At 36.7% G+C, this 18,837-nt stretch overlaps 1 protein-coding gene across 1 annotated transcript in view; it reads right to left on the bottom strand.

Annotated features, from left to right (window-relative positions):
• Window positions 1–18,837, bottom strand: part of LOC120415897 (GTPase-activating protein) — a 62,218-nt gene that overhangs the window by 25,024 nt on the left and 18,357 nt on the right. The window contains exons 2-4 of the mRNA XM_039577539.2: window positions 10,785–12,718; window positions 5,055–5,299; window positions 28–226 (exon numbers count right to left, since the gene is read on the bottom strand). Of these exons, the coding sequence (XP_039433473.1) occupies window positions 28–226; window positions 5,055–5,299; window positions 10,785–12,718 (2,378 nt within the window). The remainder of the gene's footprint in view (window positions 1–27; window positions 227–5,054; window positions 5,300–10,784; window positions 12,719–18,837) is intronic.

Below are 18,837 nucleotides of genomic sequence, written 5' to 3'. Positions count from 1 at the left end.
ATAGCTACGTCCATTGCGCCGACTCACCTGGAAGATGTTCTGCATCTTGAAGCTCCTCTCGGTGAGTCGCTCCACGGCCAGTATCTCCGCCAGCGGTATATCACAGATGGGACGCTTGCCTTTCGCCTTGGCGTAGCTGAGCGATTGGGTCGTCAGCCGAAAGTAGCGCTGCTTGAAGTTCCGCCGGCCGAACCGCTTCCGACCTTGGGCCCGCTTCGTCATCATCCTGGGAGAGAGGGAGAAGGTAGGAAGGGAAGAGATATTAGACATTGGGGAAATTAGATGCGGCTACTTGAGTGTGGGGTCTTTGATGTTTCATTGTGGCAGGGTGGCCACTAAGTTTCGTTTAATTCTTTATAAGCAAAATCAAGTTTAAAAAAAATGTCAAACAAATGAAACAATTTTCTACAAAACTAAATTCAAACTACACACATGTACAGGGTTGTTACGGAAAAGTCGAGAAAAAATCCGCGCCAGATCCGCGCCGACCCCTAAACCCAATCCGCGCGAAATCCGCGCCATATAAAAAAAATCGCGAAAAACATAGAAGAGAGTAACATAATGAATGAAATTTTAAACGAAAAAAAGAATAATACAGAAGGCATTTGGATCAGTACCGTTGATCAGTTGTGGATTCATATCCCACCTGTACCAAATGGAATCTTTTTTTGTCATTTCTGAAACAATATGAGCATTTTTTGCAACACTAATATCATTGCTTTAAAAACAAATTCAGGAAAAAAAATTAAATTCTGAATTTTAAAAAATTTAAAACCATAAAATAAATCACCAAATTATAAAATCTAGGGATTTAGTACTTGATAATTTTCGCCAAAACTTTACTCTGGAAATACGAAACACAAAATTTCTATTATTTTTTTCTCTAAATTTCTCTAAACTAAAATATAATTCTAAAAATGATCCTAACTAAGAAAATGGCAAAAAATAATAATTTAATAATTCAAAAATTTAATAATTTTATAATTTTATAATTTGATAATTTAATAATTTGATAATTTGATAATTTGATTATTTAATAATTTAATAATTTAATAATCTAATAATTTAATAATTTAATAATTTAATAATTTAATAATTTAATAATTTAATAATTTAATAATTTAATAATTTAATAATTTAATAATTTAATAATTTAATAATTTAATAATTTAATAATTTAATAATTTAATAATTTAATAATTTAATAATTTAATAATTTAATAATTTAATAATTTAATAATTTAATAATTTAATAATTTAATAATTTAATAATTTAATAATTTAATAATTTAATAATTGAATAATTGAATAATTTAATAATTTAATAATTTAATAATTTAATAATTTTATAATTTAATAATTTAATAATTTATTAATTTAATAATTTAATAATTTAATAATTTAATAATTTAATAATTTAATAATTTAATAATTTAATAATTTAATAATTTAATAATTTAATAATTTAATAATTTAATAATTTAATAATTTAATAATTTAATAATTTAGTAATTTAGTAATTTAATAATTTATTAATTTAATAATTTAATAATTTAATAATTTAATAATTTAATAATTTAATAATTTAATAATTTAATAATTTAATAATTTAATAATTTAATAATTTAATAATTTAATAATTTAATAATTTAATAATTTAATAATTTAATAATTTAAGAGCGAGTCCACGAGCAAAGCATACCCATCTCGCATCGACCTCACCAATCTGCCTGAAATTTTCAGGGGTTGTTTGTACATATAAAACTAGCATCCGGCCAAAATATGAGCACTCTAGGTCAACGGGAAGTGGGGCAAATCGGGACACAAAGTTTGAAGGTTCAAAAACGTAAAAAATCTTAAAAAGGCTATAACTTGGACAAAATTCTATTTAATTTCAAAATTCAAAATGCATCTGAAAGGGCTTTAAAAATGCAACAAAATGCAGGATAGGACATCCAAATTGGTTAATTCTAAAGGGAGTTATTGGCATTTTAGTGAAAAAATAGCATAATTTTCAAACTCAAATAAAAAAGTGTTCCATCCAGATATCAACTCGGATCGACCTGCAGCTTGTAGGGGACATCTGGAACTACCATCTGAGACTGAGACCGGGTTGGGTAAGGCAGTTTAACATATTGAATAGACACTTTTACTTTTAGTGAAGTTTTTGGTTGTAATTTTTTGCTCGGAGGACCCCTTAGATCCCATTTTCTGGTGATAATTTTATCATAATCGTGTTCCTGAGACAATTTCACATTAGAAACATGCATAAAAATGTTTTTTTCATCCATTTTAACCCTTTAAAAAATGAAAGTTTAAAAAAAAACTTTGATTCACATTTATTGAAAATCAAGTTCGTTTCCAAGGATACTAGATGACACCAAAAAAAAGCAGCTTCTTAATTTTTTTTTATCTTTAATTTTTTAAAGGGTTAAAATGGATGAAAAAAACATTTTTATGCATGTTTCTAATGTGAAATTGTCTCAGGAACACGATTATGATAAAATTATCACCAGAAAATGGGATCTAAGGGGTCCTCCGAGCAAAAAATTACAACCAAAAACTTCACTAAAAGTAAAAGTGTCTATTCAATATGTTAAACTGCCTTACCCAACCCGGTCTCAGTCTCAGATGGTAGTTCCAGATGTCCCCTACAAGCTGCAGGTCGATCCGAGTTGATATCTGGATGGAACACTTTTTTATTTGAGTTTGAAAATTATGCTATTTTTTCACTAAAATGCCAATAACTCCCTTTAGAATTAACCAATTTGGATGTTCTATCCTGCATTTTGTTGCATTTTTAAAGCCCTTTCAGATGCATTTTGAATTTTGAAATTAAATAGAATTTTGTCCAAGTTATAGCCTTTTTAAGATTTTTTACGTTTTGAACCTTCAAACTTTGTGTCCCGATTTGCCCCACTTCCCGTTGACCTAGAGTGCTCATATTTTGGCCGGATGCTAGTTTTATATGTACAAACAACCCCTGAAAATTTCAGGCAGATTGGTGAGGTCCAAACGACGTCCCATACAAAGGGGTATGCCCTGTTCGTGGACTCGCTCTTAATAATTTAAAAATTCAATAATTTGATAACTTAAGAACTTTCTTAAAAAATTAAAAATTAACAAAAAAAATTAATTGTAATATTTTCGTATTTTTTCAATTCAATAATTCGTGTTTTGACAATTTCAAATTATGAATTCTATTTTTTTTTATTATTTGAATGTGTAAATTCTGAAATTTCAAATTGTTGAATTCTAGATTTCTTATTTTTTTAAATTTTAACATTACATTTCGCTTTTAGACGGAGATTTTAGCAGATTTCTAAATGGATTTCGTGTGATAATTGGGAGTAGAATCAATTCTACCTGAATCAGAATGGCAACAGAGTTTTTAATTTTTTCAATAAACGAAAAATTTAAAAATTTAAATTTTTATATTGAAAAAAACATCGAAAATCTAAAAAGTTTCATAGCTTCAAATTTTTAATATTCTGTAATTTTTTCGAATTTTGTTATCTATATATATAAAGTTGATAACGGAAAAACGGATCGGAGCGCTCTTTGTTGCGTTGGGTTCGTATAAGCCCAAGGAAGGTTTTTACGCTAATATATTGACACTTTGGCCACTCCGGAACCGATTCCGGAGCATCGGCAAATTGTATGGAAAAAGATGCGTAAAATCAAATTTTGATCACAGGAGGCTGAATAAACGAAAAAGTAAAAAAAAAAGTCAACAAACGAAAAAAGGCAGAACGAAGTCTGTCGGGTGAGCTTTGTTTTTTTTTTAAGAGTTGTAATGTGATGTTAAATTTATATAACAAATCTTAATACATTAAAAAAAATCGCTCCTTGAAGATTATTTCAAAGTTTCTTATTAAGAAAAAAAAACAATCAATAATTTTTAGAAGAAAACATTCTTCATTAACAACTTCTTAGAAATTGATGTTTTCGCACTAAACGAAAAAAAAAAAAATTATTTAATTCCTAATAATATTTTCCTTTGTAATTTGAAAGAAAATCTATCGTTCTCAATTATTTTGTTTATCAATATTACAATCCGCGCGAAATCCGCGCCTGAGCAAAATTAGCCAGCAAATCCGCGCCAGATCCGCGCGATACGCGCCATCCGCGCCATCCGCGCGATCCGCGCCGTCCGTAACAACCCTGTAGAACCCAAAACTGGATCGAAGGGAACAAATCTGGACAAAATTCGTTCAGTAAATATCGAGAAAATCATTTGCATATTTTTGATCAACAGCTTCACACGCTGACATTTTTCGAGTTGTTTTGTATTTTTAATTGATTTTTCTGATTTAGTCAACAACCTGGGATTTTACGAAACATTTTCCATTTTTTTTTTTGCCTTGGGTGGCCACCCTGTCAGTTTACGCTAAAACAATACGTGTGGTGCCAAAAACGTTCTCCGAACGTGAAGAATTGCTTCACGATCGATGACCACAGACAATGAGAGAAAAAAGGAGGCTACGGGCATACGTGTAAGGCAAGAGTGTGCCGAAGAATAATGGGGGTGGTTGTAAATTAGTAACGTAAAAGAAACACACAAACGAGGAACCCAAACAAAAACCAGAACAATGAGACACTAAAAAAAATGCGAGAGGACGGGTTAATTTCGAGAGTCGATTGATGTGATGGGAGGGCGCTTAAACTTACCATTCGCTGGCGAAACACAATAACGAACAATCCAGGCACAGGGTTAATGGTCGTACGAACGGATGATGTTATTTGGATTGTGTTTTGTTTTTTGTTGTTGTTCGGATTATTTACAGTACACAAACACACACGCATACAGTTAGTAGTAGTGGGCAGTCGAGCGAGACACAATAAGATAGGGAGAGAGAGTTAAAAAAGAGAGGCAAGACACAGAGTGGAGATAAAATCGGATCGAAATCGGGTTAGTAGATTCGCACAAGTGTGTATCAAGAATTGGGTCAACGGAGAGGTTAGTTTCACAAACGGGATCTCTAGAGATAAAACCATTGAAACAGTCACCATCACCAATGCCAAAAGATCAGTTCAAAGCCGCCAACACTTACCCCTCCTTGAGCATGACCGGCTCCAGCATGGTCGTCTCGCCGTCCGTAATGTTCGCCCCCACGGTCGAGATCACCTCCAGGAAGTGCTTGATCGCGTCCACGTGCTTCTCGGTGCAGAACCGCTTGTACAGCTGGCCGGTGTACTGCTCCTTGCACGGTTGCTGGGCGGACCGCGAGCTGACCAGGTTCCCGAGCGATTGGATCGTCTTCGAGATGAGCGTCAGCGTGCGGGTCGTCTGCTCGTCCTGTTTTGGAAAGGGGGGAAACAAATTTTAAACATGAGACACGTGATTTGAAATTTATGGAATTCTTCTATACTATTTAATGTATATTTTATGATTATGAAGAGATCTCATTCCAAGATAAACGACTTCACAACAGTAATCCATCACAAGCCTGACACTAGGTCCAGATTTGCAAACTTATCAAAATCGCCCCAAATATAAAGAACAACCCTCCCGGGCACTATCAGTGCTTTATGAAACACCAAGTCTAAATTTAGTTCACCAAAACAACAAGCAGACAAAACAAAATTTACCCAAAACATTCATTCCGAGGAAGCAAAAAAGGGTTAATTTAGTAGTCTGTGGTTAGGTCCAGTCTTCGAGATAAGATAACGCAAGGTGGTTTAATTTTAGCAACGCCAAACCCAGACTGGTATCCCTGTTTAAACGGTTGAACTGGGAAGATACGAACTTTGGCACTGATTGGTGTATTTTTTATAAGGTAGACAAGTTAATATCAGTCAAATTCTAGTGTCAAAATAGAAACAATTTTAGATAATTGACTTTTCACTACTGAAATGGGCGCTGAAAGTTGAAATTTTCAGCACTGGTTTCGAAAAGTAATATTTGTCAATATTATTTTTATTTGATCGGTAAATTTACTTTACACATGGATGCTCAATTTTTTTTCAAAGTATGTTTTTATTAAAACGCATTCTGCTAAAATGCTCAACCAAACCACAATATTAAAACTTAGCTGTTCTAAACATACATATCTGTTCAAATTCACCGGAACATCGCCATACGAGAAGATAAAGAGCACGATTCGGTAGTAAAAGGGTACTGTGAGCGGACTGAGAGGATAAACCCCGAAATTACCGAGAGTACTTTACTCATAGGTTCATCTTCAAAAAAAGTTCATCTATCAAAAAAAAAAAAAATAAATAAAAAATAAAGTACCGGTACCGAGACTCGAACCCAAGACCTTTAGCATATTAAACCGTGCCTTTGCCGTAGCATAAGCATAGGTGCCCACCCGCAGTTGCTACTCCGTTATTGACCAGGACCTCCAGAAGTTACATCCACGAGCCGTGGAAGATAAGTGGGTGCTATCTTTCCTCGCTTCGCAACTTCTCAAAGGCCCCTATCATGCTGATCAATACCGGCGCCGGCCACGACCAGTGGTAGGGTCACGGGGAAGTGGATGGGAATGTTAGTCCGATACTTGAGTGATAGAGACCGCCCAATCGACTGCTTCTCCGACAAAGTATCACATGAGTTTTGAGGGGGTTAGTAGATGGGTATGAGGTCAGGATTCACGAGTGGCAGTGATGTGACCATGAGCATTTTGTTTATCGGTTGAAATTTTAAATCTTAGGCAGCCGGCTGCGGAAAGATAAATAATTGATTATTTAAAAAGTTTGTTTTAATCGAACGCGTGCCAACCGAGCGGTAGTGCTATGGGCTGGACTTATCAGTATATTTTTACTGTTAAGATAACGCGAGCAAATGTCAAAAATAGTGGATGAGTTAATACTAAAGCTGCCAGTTGGAATAAATTATTACGATCAACGAATATAAACGAAAAGAAAACAGGACACCACGTAACCGATTGTAATGAAATTAAAACAATAACTTAAACGAACTTAACCGGCGGCGTGCCTTCCTATCAACGATGATAAAAGAAGGACTTATAAATTTAAAATATAAAAAGACTCCAAAAAATACGTTGCATAGTAACCGCGAAGTCCCGCTACTCACAATCGAATCCGAAAGATAGCTATCTAGAATTTTAAATATAGTATTAATTCGACAGCGATCCTCCAGAAATTCTTCGTCGGCGTGCCTTCCGATCAACGGTGATGTAAGAAGGGCTTTATTCATTAAAATGGTTTTATATCATAAGCCTTAAAACATATTCGTCGGCGTGCCTTCCAATCATCGATGATAAAGAAAGGACTTAATCCAGCAATACGACTTGCTTGTCTCGAAAAAAAAAGAATTCGGATCGTTTCTATCGAAAACTATGTAAAGAGAACAAAAATAAACTCATTGGCCAACGAACGCGCGAACTAAAAATAAAGAAAAAAGAAGAAGAAGAAGACCAATCACCCCATGCACACAAACAGCGACACAAAAGAGATGAAAACAACACGAATCAGAAGAAATCCAATCACCCCATGTACACAAATAGCGACACAAAAGAGATGGAAAATAACACGAAAAAACAGGACAGAGCGTCCACACAGGCACCGCACTACTGATGCCATTATTTAATTATAATGACCAATCACCCCATGCACTCGAACAGCGACATAAAAGAGACGGAAAATAACACGAAAAAACAGGACTGCGCGTCCACACAGGCACCGCACTACTCATTAAACCGTGCCTTTGCCGTAGATAGACAAACCGTGCCTTTGCCGTATGGCCCACCATGGTTCGGTGACTAAGTGGCGGTCATTTTTCCATATAAGCCACTCAATAGGATGAACTGTTCCAATGAACGAATGAACACGCGAGAGGACTATACTCTCGCAAAATAGCACTTTCCTCACGTTTCTTTTCGTGAGGACTATCCCCTCGTTCTTTAACTTTAGGCGTAGATATCGAAAACACCCATGGAAGATTTATACGTAGGAAGTTGTGTTTCACCTTCCTGATTAAGAATACATTTTTTTTCTGAAAAACGCAATTATCACCGATAGAATATTTTGAATCGGAAATATTCTTAATCAGGAAGGTGAAACAAAACATTCTAGGAATAAATCTTTCATGGTTGTTTCCAGTCTACAAAAAAAAATAGAGTATGCATGTATTAGAAAAGTTATTTTTATTAAATTAGGCCGCTGCAAATATTTTTCAAGTTTATGTCGCCCCCCCCCCCCCCCCCATTCGAAATTGGTCCAAAAAATCAGGGGACGAAAAAAATATTTTTCCAAAAACGTCAAAATTTTTATAAAAATAAATGTCAAATCAACCGAAAACAATCTAAAACGCATTTTTCTGCATTGATAATCATATTTAGCATGTTTGGGCTGGATTTAAAATATTTTGAATTTTTTATGAAATTCCAATGTACAGCACCGCAAAAACTTTATTTTTGACAAAAAATAAATAAATTTTCGTCAATACTTAGGTATTTTGGAAACTAATGATTGCAAAACAACTGGACAGGTGTATAATGCATTTTAAAACACTTTTTTCATTCAAATGTTAAAACTGTGTTAAATGTAAAATGTTAAATTCAATTTTTAACTTCATAAAATATTTGCAACGGCCTTAGTTGCATAATGTTTAAATTAAAGTAAATATTATTAAAACCTTCCTAATAATTATTTTCTGTGTATAAAAAATATCAATCCTTCATCAGAAAATTGCATATTTTCTAAACGCCTAAATAAGCCAACAAATAACCCTTTAATAACAATTGATTCAATTGGCACTGTTCAAAAAGTTAATTTTAAATATTAAAAAAAATATATACAAAAATCTGACAGCGATGTTCAATTTTGCGAGCACTTCCATGACATTTTTAGATAATGTTTTTTTAAAGGCTTCCCAATATTGAATGACCTTGCAACATTACCATACGTTATTAGTACTGAAGTATAATTTCTAAAACTTTCAAGGTAGGATGTTGTAAATTTTAATGATAAAGATATCCTGGGTCACACCTGAGCAAATATTTTTGCTTGTTAACATTTCTGATACGTCGTTAAGTTAGATGACCTGGCCACCCTGCTAAATGTTATGGGCACTGAAGTGAAGATTATAAAACTTGTCAAGGCCAGTTATTATCTTAACATAAGCTTCGATGAAAATAAACCACAAAAAGAATCTCAGAACAGTGTTTCTAAAGAACGTTTTCCAAAATTTACTAACCTGGGAACACTGCCAAACGTTGAGAGAACTTAATGGAAGATTGTAAAACCTCCCAAAGTTGGGTGTTATATTGACAGGAAAAATCTCTCCTTGAAAAATGTATTTAAATATTTTCTAAGTCGTAAAACTTGTCGACCTGGCATCACTGATTTGAAATATCAAGACTGGGGGAAATTCTCGTGTGTTGGAATTAGATGCTTTTCCCTTACAACACAAATTTCAACGAAAGACGATTTTTTCCCTCGATTTTAAGTAAGATAATTTAGCACAGTGTTTCTCAACCGGTGAGGAATTCCCCCCTGGGGGGGAATTTGGCCATTCTTGGGGGGGGGGGGGGGGAATGAGGATGCAATAGAAAAGTAATGCCTTTAAACAAGCTTGTAAAAATAATCCATGTCTGAAACTATCGAATTTGAAGAAATATTTCTACTATAAAAATAAAAGTCCGTTCAAAAAGGAATGTTTTTTTTACACATTTTTATGAGTTTTTGCTCTATTTTTCAGAGATTGATAAACTCTCCTAAAATTTAAGAGTTCTATGAAAAACTAAATTGAACTTAAAAAAATCTGGAATTTTTTGCATTGAATTTGAGCAGCAGATTTTATATTTTTTTGTGAATTTTCTCATCTCTTTTCAAGTATTTTGATTATCGCCAATTTTATTTTAAACGAAAAGATTTTTTTTTCATGGAAACATTTGCATTAATTCAATCAGGAACAGTTAGTTTATAAAAAATACAATTTTGAAAATATCGCTTTAAAGTTAATTCCAGTTTGTCAAATCATTTTTTTTAACTTTTATAACGTTTTTTATTGACAGCCAAATTAATTTTTAGTTAAAACTAAATTTGATATCTCTGGAAGAAAGTTCAAACAATTTTGGACTGCCAATGGTAGTTTATTTCACAAACTACATATTTTTATGTTTTGCATGATTTTTTTAATTGAAACTTCAGTCTTATGATAACCATTAAATGGTAAATTATGAAATTTGTTTTAAATTTATTCAAAATTTAAGGGGGGAATGAAGTTTATGAAAATTAGTCAAGGGGGGAATGGAACGAAAAAGGTTGAGAAACACTGATTATGCATGTCTGTTTTCATGGAACGAATATTGAAAGACTATTAAAAAAAAACTACAAAAGTACACCTTAGAGGAGCCATTAAGCTGTAATTCGAAATTATTGGATAAAAAAATGCCTAGCAAGTGTGAGCGATCTGTTGACATGAATAAGTTATTTTCATATGTGCTTTAAATTATTCATTTTTGAGCTGATAACACCGACCAACAAAATTACTGCGTAGGCCCAAATCGAGGGAAACATGAAGTTTGGTGTCCCCAGAAACACTTACTTTTACTTTTACGACTACTCCCAAACATTGCATGTTATTTTTGCTTATATGCAACAGCGATGAACCACCCTAATTCTCTATATAAACTTTGGAGAAAAACCATTCGGCCCAGTCTAAGTATATTTAAAAAAAAAAATCAAAGTGAACGTGTTCCTAGGGACCCCAAACCTCTTGCTTCCCTTTCGAGTTGAGCCTGTGCAGTCTTTTTTGTCAATTTAGCAAACTAAAAAAATCTTCAAAAATAATATAAACAATAAATCAAACTCACCACTGGTTCCGTCGTCAGGTCGAACAGCTTCGGGCCGAGGATGGCCGGCGCGAAGAACCGCAGAAAGATGAACCCGGACACGACCGAGTAGCGCACCTCCCGGTTCTGGGGAAAGTACTTGGCCGCACACTCGCGCAGATCGTGAAAGATCTGGCACAGCACCGGTGGACACTTGACCGCACTCTTGGTGATGGCTTCGAACACCTTTTCCACGTACTCCTGCAGGTTGACGAGGTTGGTGTCGATCATGCTTTTGTCCTTGACGCGGGCCGGATCGATCTCGCAGGGTTTTTTCTCGGCGAAGATCTCCTCGACGATGGGCCGGAGGGTGTTGTGCAGGTAGTGCAGGCCGGACAGACGCATCGCTTCGTCCATCATTTTGGAGACGAGCGTGTTGCCGCGGAAGATGGTGGTGGGGTCAGTCAGTTTGGAGATCTCGTGATCGGCCAGGGCTTTGATCATGGGCGCGATGAGGTTGGTGTAGGTGAACAGTCGGACCAGTGGCTGGGCGACCTCGGTTTTGTTCTGGATGATTTCGCCGAGGATGTGGACGGCACTGGCCGTGATGGGCTTTTGGTCGATCGACTGGATGAGAATGTTGAGAAGCTGGTCGTAGGTGGCCAGCGGGAACACGTGGTCGGCGTTGTAGTTGAGCTTGAGCCGCAGCGAGCCGAGGGAATTGTCTGAGGAGAGCCGCGTTCCGGGTGGGGTGGCACAGGTTCGCGTTGGCCGCGAGTGGCTCGTGCGGGGTTGAAGGTAGTACCACGCACTTTGCTGCACCGCGTTCAGCTGCTGCTTCCCCCGCACCGGGAGTTTGATCTCGCCGAGGAACACATCGTCGCCCATGCCGGGGCTGTCATGCCAGAATGCTATCACCACTTCACAGAGGTCGGCACCGCCTAGCGGGACCACCGTGTACGTGTTATTGCTATCACTTTTCGAGTCACTTCCGCCGCACGCGTCCACGCACAGATCGAAGCTTACGGTTTCACCAAACTCCGGATTGACGGTCTTCTTTCTCACCTTAGTACGTTTCGTTATCTTCTTCTTATTCGAGTAGTGAGCAGTTAGTATTGCGTACGGATCACAGAGGCCATTTTTGCGGGCCAGGTCCATGCACTCGGTCAGCTTGATCGAGATGCGCGAACTCCGGGCCGAGCTGCTGCCGGTGCTGCTGTCGAGAATGTTACGGAATGGTTGCTGCTGGTTATTGCCAAAGTCGCTGCCGCTGCCACCGAAGATTGTCCTAAGCGTTCCACTTCCGGTGCCACTGCCGGCACTTCCACTACCACTTTTGGAAGGAAAACTTAACTTAAAATTTGTACTATTCACAGAGTTGTTCACCAGCAGCTGATGATGGGGGTGATGCTGGTGCTGATGATGGAGGTGGGGATGATGAAGATGGGACGAGGAGGTGGAGTTCTCTTTCGTGTCACTGCTGCCGCTGCTGCTGATGGCGCTGCCAAAGGACGAGGTGCTGTTGTTGGACGACTGGTGGTTCACCTGGAAGTGGTCGTCAAACTCCGGGACCTGCTTCAGATTGCCGACCCCGTCGTCGACGCTGATCTCGAGGTGGGCCATCCCCTGCACCTCCGAGTCCTCATCGACGGGCCGCAGCGGAAACCAGTGGTCCTTGTGGTTGTACTGGTGCAGATCTTCCCGCTTGATCGCGATCTTGCCGTACGGCTTGTCCTGCTTCAGGTGCCGGTCGCGATCCCACACGTACACCGACAGGTACCGAAAGCTGCGCGGTATCTCGAACTGGTACTCCTCGCCGAAGAACGGACTGAGCGTCCGCTCGATCGTCGGCGTCCGGCAGATCTCCTCCTGGTCCAGCGCGACCGTACAGTACACGTCCCGGTTTTCCTTCGAGCCCGATGAGGACGAACCGCCGCAGTTGTTGCCATTGCGACCGAGCAGGTTCTTCGCTTCACCTGCAGAACACAAAAAAAGAGAAGAGAAAGCCCACAATCAGTCAAGGTTATCAACGAGTTAATAGACACACTTCCGGTTTTGCCGCGCCACGCCACGCCGCTTGAGATAATACCAAAGTGCATGAATGAATTGTGTGTGCGAGTGTGTTTACACACACTCTATCAGTTTCCATTATCAGCTGAGAGGAAGCCGACTGGGTGTGTGCCGTACCAAATATAGACCTGTGCTGATAATTACCACTCCCCCCGCTGAAGTCGCGTTGTCTTGTCTTGTCTCGTCTCGCGGGTGTGGTTGTGTTGCACAGCTGGACTGCCGTCACTTCCGGTGGGCAACAGCGCTCCCGATTACGGGCAGCAAATTGGTTTGATAAACTTGAAGTGATGTTTGATAACAATTTTAAAAGTACACAAAAAGTAAAATTGTGCTGACATTAAAATGTTAAGCACAGTCGCCACCTACGGAAACAAGTTTCCTAGTTGGGAACGTTGAACTGTTTCGTGCAGAAGCTCGTTCACATGAGCGCGCGCACGAATCGATGAATGAATTACTCAACGCCGCAGCGCGCGTGGCCTCGAGCCCCTAGATGACAAATAGAACAACACCGCATCACTTACTATACTCGCGGTCTACGCTGGCAAAAGCGCGATTTGCGAAACTTAAAGCGGAGGTTCCTAATCTATTTTTCAGCACTTGAATCGAAAGGTAAGACTTTTCGATATATTTTTCTAATCTAATCTAATCTAACACAAACGCAGCCAGTCCGATGAAAGCATGCTGGGAAGTCATCTGATTAGATTACGCCCCAGCACTTTTCTGTCTATTGTTTATAATTACAGTACATCCGAGAACACACGAACATGAATTACAAAAATTAAAGCGGCCAGCCCTACTGCGTTGTTTTTACCGCAGAGAGGACTCTGAGAACGGGTCACATTTCTCAGAATCTACAGGGGAGGAAGGATGCGTGGACATACCGTACCAAACAGAATCTCTTTTTTCGCAACTTGTTGCATTTACTACTATTTTTAAGGTCCAAATAAATCACAACGCTTTGTTTTCAACAGGTGGAGAACCCCTGCAGAAAAGAACGCTCTGCTCAAAACCATTCTCCGTCGTCGTCGTCGGTATCGTGCAAAAGTCGTGACCCACAACTTTACACCGATATAATATTATTGAGCAGCTTCGCCATTCAAGCGGCGGCGGCGGTTGATTCAATTTACTTCGGCGTGAATGGAATATTTATTGAGTTATATCAATGATGATGGGCAAGTGGCGCGGTTCAGATCGATATCAATCACAGCTGCTAGAGTTGAGGAATTGATCAAGGTTCGTCTCTCGCGTCAAATGCCGATCTGTCAATTAGTCCGCAAAAGGGTTCAACCAAGGTCTCGTTGAGGATGGATCAGCTGACGGTGGCTGGCTTATTACCGAGTCACTTCCTGAACTAGGCAGCGAAGACCCTCGGCGGCGGATCAGGTTTCAGCTCGCAACGTATTTTTTTTTTTTGCCCACACGTATGAGCACCGCCGAGCGCAGAGCAGTTCCGAGGAATCTAAGTCAGTGTGGGAAAACCCCGCACGTGGGCAGCGGACCGTGGCGAGACACCAGCGACCGACAGGCTCAGTAACTTCCGTTACACCGGGCGGCCCAACCATATGTTCGGCGAAACGACGAAATGCATTCAAACCTAGCGCAACTCAACTCGCGGGACAAGTAATTTGTCCAAGTTGAGCGCGTAGACTCGATTTGTGGCGGAGTTTGTGTCGGGTTGATTACGTTATAACAGAACATGAGCGGATCCTGTCCGTTCCTGTCCGGGGTTTGTTTCTAGCAATCTCGAACGCGTTTCATGCCTTAATTCAAGTGCACAATCCAATTCAACTTATCACCACAGTCCATGACAACAATTGTATGCCAATTGATTATTAACTTGTAAAATTTAAATTTAACATTAAATTTGCACTATTTTTTTTATTTTCTCAAAATTTTAAAGATTTTGTCAAATTTCAGGTTATTTGTTTGTGTAGTCACACTGTTTTTGGTGGAAATTTTCTCCCGTAAACAGGGGTGATAGCATTTCAAATAATTTTTCCAATAGTATTAAACCTTTGCTCATGGTTTACATTTTTTAAACATGTACAAGGGTTGGTCATATAATGTCCATGAAAGTTTTTTTATGTTTCTTCATGGTGCTTTAAAAAATAGTTTCGTTCAAAATTGTTATTTTTGAAAACCGGGGACAGTCAGTGTGTCAGTGATTCTTACAAATTAGAAGTGATCAGATTAAATTAATTACGTCAAATTGATAAGCATTATCACCTATGTTTATAAACATTATCAATTACGGTAGCATATTTCACAAATTTTCTAAATTTACATAGAAAACTGTTCTACTGAGAATGCCTATAAATCTGAAGATTATTTCATTTCGGTTTCAAAACACTTAATACTAGTTATCTTGAAACTAAATTTAGCTCTAATTAGTGTAAAATTGTTCAAAAAAAAAATTTATTCGAACTTCTTATTTTCTCAAAAATGACACATTGAGAGCCTTAAAACTATCTCATTTCTCATTTTTTCATGAAAATAGTTAACTAACTTTTGAACTTTTTCAAAATGTGTTGAAACTACTTCTTGAGGATGTTTGAACACTTCCCAAAAACCCTCAGTAAGTTTCTATACACAGTAAAACATTGTGTACATTTGGAAGGTGTAATTTTTGAAGATTGAATATTACCTCTTTTGTGATATAATTTTACCTAAGGCTACCAACTGTACGGATTTTTTCCTTACCATACGGATTTTCGACGCTCTTCGCGGATTTTTAACGGGCCGGAATTTTTGTAGGGATTTTTTAGCATTATACGGATTTGTACGGAATTTTAACAACTTTTTAAACATTGAATTGCATTTTTTTTATTTGATCAAAGCTTCAAAGCAAACTAGACATTTTTATTTTTATTTAACTGTGAGTTTGATTTAAAAAGGGAGTTTTCCGGGGTTTCCTCAATTCAAACTTGATTATCAATAAGGATCTAGAGTTTTTTTAAAGGTCCTATAAACTGTTGTGTTTTACATGTTGTAGGACCTTTTCAATTTTTTTTTTTTTGGAAATGTGTTCGTGAAAACACTGAGAACGTTATTATTCGTTAAAGCAAACTTGACATTTCGTAATCTTTTAAACTTTTAACAAAAAAATTAAGAACATAATGTTTTGATTCAAATCACGGTTTATTTTATGAATACTTTTAAACGTGCAAGTCATAAGCACTCTGATAGCATTTTGTGAAATTTAAAAACGACACAGTTTTATATTTTTAATTCTCAAATTTACCTAATTTCATTTATATAAATAATTTCTTGACAGTTTTTGTTATACCATGCTGTCATTTCGGCAAAGTGTACTGATTTTTGCTCAGCAAGAGTTGGTTGCCTTAATTTTACCTCAATTTAGACAGAAAAAGCGACATAACACCAGAATAGTGGTAAAATTACACATTTTCAGAGGTAAAATTACAATTTTTTTCTGACATAAAAGATGTGCCACTTCCCAGATGTAATATTACCATGACTTTTTTTTCTGTGTACCATTATGTTTGAATTCAATTCGATTTTTATTTTCATCAATTTTTTGAAGTTGTTTGAAAAAATGTCCCCTGATTTTTCAAACCAATTTTCGTTGAGAGCTTAATTTCCTAAATTCGTATTTTTTATTTTTTTTTTGTTTTAAGGGACTAAATAGATATCGCGATACCTCAGTGCTCTCTTATGCTAATAGGATAGGAAAACTAGCAAGCTTAGAACAAGAGAGCACAGAAGCATCGATCTTCTCAGCCATTTTTGTTAATCTGGTCTAAACTATATGAATTTTTGAAAATATCGAGAACATATGGACAAAAAATCTTTTTTTAAGGCAACATGAAATCTAGAGTTTTTTTTGAAAGGGTCCTATAATGTATTGTGTTTTATATGTTAATAGAAATTCATTTTCATCGATTCGAAGTCTCTCTGAGACTGTATCTTTAAACTAATTGCCCGATTTCTAAAATTCTAAAACTCTGTAATTTCGAAAATTACTCGATTTCCAAAATTCCAGGAAAAAAATCAACAAGTATTTTTAAAATGCAGAAGAAAAAAAGAAATCGAAAATTCATACCTAAAACATGCTATAACTTTTTTTTTAAACCATATCTCATAAACCAGATTTGGCACCATCACGCACTTTGTCTTTTTAGTCCCCTAAAATAAATTAAAAAAAAATGAAAATAAAAATAAAACGAATTTTTTATTTGAGCAATTCCAGCCCAAAACAAGAATTTTTGAGACACTTTTTTCTCGACCCTCTCCGATTTCAATGAAACTTTGTAGACATGTTATCCTACGCTTATATGAGCCATTTTTGATTATATGGAGCCAGTCTTACTCGAATGTTATTGTATTTCGTAATTTAAATATTTCTGTATCTCGAAGCCTTTGCATTGTATCAAAAAGTGGTCAAAGACAAATTTGTAGGAAATTTGACGGGCTTTCCGAAAAAAAATGCACCGAAAGAAAAAAACACGCCATTTCAATGAGATTTTTTAATTTTTAAGTTTAAAAGTCAAATTTTTAAGTGAGTCCACGACTTTTTTTTGTTCAAAATTTTTAAGGAAATAGCCTAAAATGTTACAAAAAGAATCACGAAAAATGCAGGATAAATGAAACTGTTTTTTTGAAAAGTGCTCTAAACGTCAACATTTTCAAAAACCGAATACGGGCATCGATTCTCCAGACAATCTATCTTATATATATATAAAAAATTTCGACGGTTTTGTTCGAACGCGAATCAATTCAACACGGAACGTCGGATCGAGGTGCTCTTTATTGCGTTGGGTTCGTATAAGTCCAAGGAAGGTTCTTACGCCAAATAGTTACAACTTTGGCCATTCTGGAACCGATTCCGGAAAATCTGCAGATTGTATGGAAAAAGTTGCGTAAAATCAAATTTTGATCATAGGAGGCTGAACAAGGAAAAAGCTAAAAACGTCAACAAACGAAAAAAGGAAAAGACGAAGTTTTTCGGGTAATTTACATAAAAGTCTCAATATTGATTTTATTAAGTCCAATCCTTGTGATGTTACAGCTGTTTCAAAAATACAAATTTTGAAAAAAAAGTTTTTTTTATGGTTTTTGACAATTTTTATATGGCAGACTTGATTTTTCAGTCTCATAAATATTTTTACCGAAAAGCTCGTCAAATTTCCCATAAGATTGTCTTTGACCATCGATTGTAGATTCGATTCCCGTATTTGGCTTTAGAAAATGTTGACGTTTAGAGCACTTTACAAAAATACATCTTAGGGTATTTTCACAAAAATTTTGAACAAAAAAAAATCGAGGGCTCACCTTCAAATTTGACTTTTAAACTTAAAATTCAAAAAATCTCATAGAAGTGACATGTTATTTTCTTTCAGTGTATTTTTTTCAGAAAGCCCGTCAAATTTCCTACAAGTTTGTCTTTGACCACTTTTTGATACGATGCAACGCACAGTGGGCGAAATGGAACCCAAAATCGGGCTTAATCGAACGCGGCTGGTTCCCTGGTATGAATAATACTGTTTCTAATGTAAAAAAATCCGGGGAATCGATTAGTGATGGTTTCATTCACCGCACAAAACGGCAAAGGGTCCATTTCGCCCCAATTCCCCATTTTTTCACATTTTTTCTTGAAAATCGGTCTGTATTTAGAGCGGAGGCTTTATGCGGCCTTCCAAAATGCACTTAACTTATGTGAAAATGTCCCAGGAATCCAGTAAAAATAACCACTTGCACCGCAAAAATCATCTAGGGTCCATTTAACCCCAATTCCGCTATAAAAGCATTTTTGGCCGTTTTCAAATGTTAGGTAAGATTTTAAAAATCTGAAAATATTTTTATCGTAAAGATCAGACAATTTTATAAAAGAATGACGATTTGCACTTGAAAGTTTGACACATCTATGTTGATATAGAAATTAAACTAAATAAAAAGATTGAAGAAGCACTTTTGCGCCAATTTTCCCAAACGCAGAATAAACTGCCTTTCAAATACATTTTATTTTTATCAACATAAATGTGTCAAACTATCAAGTTCACATCGT

This window comes from Culex pipiens, chromosome 3 (genome assembly GCF_016801865.2).
Source record: "Culex pipiens pallens isolate TS chromosome 3, TS_CPP_V2, whole genome shotgun sequence".
NCBI classification, from domain to species: domain Eukaryota; kingdom Metazoa; phylum Arthropoda; class Insecta; order Diptera; family Culicidae; genus Culex; species Culex pipiens.
The sequence above is the reverse complement of the archived record's forward strand: the minus strand, read 5'-3'. Positions and strand labels throughout refer to the sequence as shown.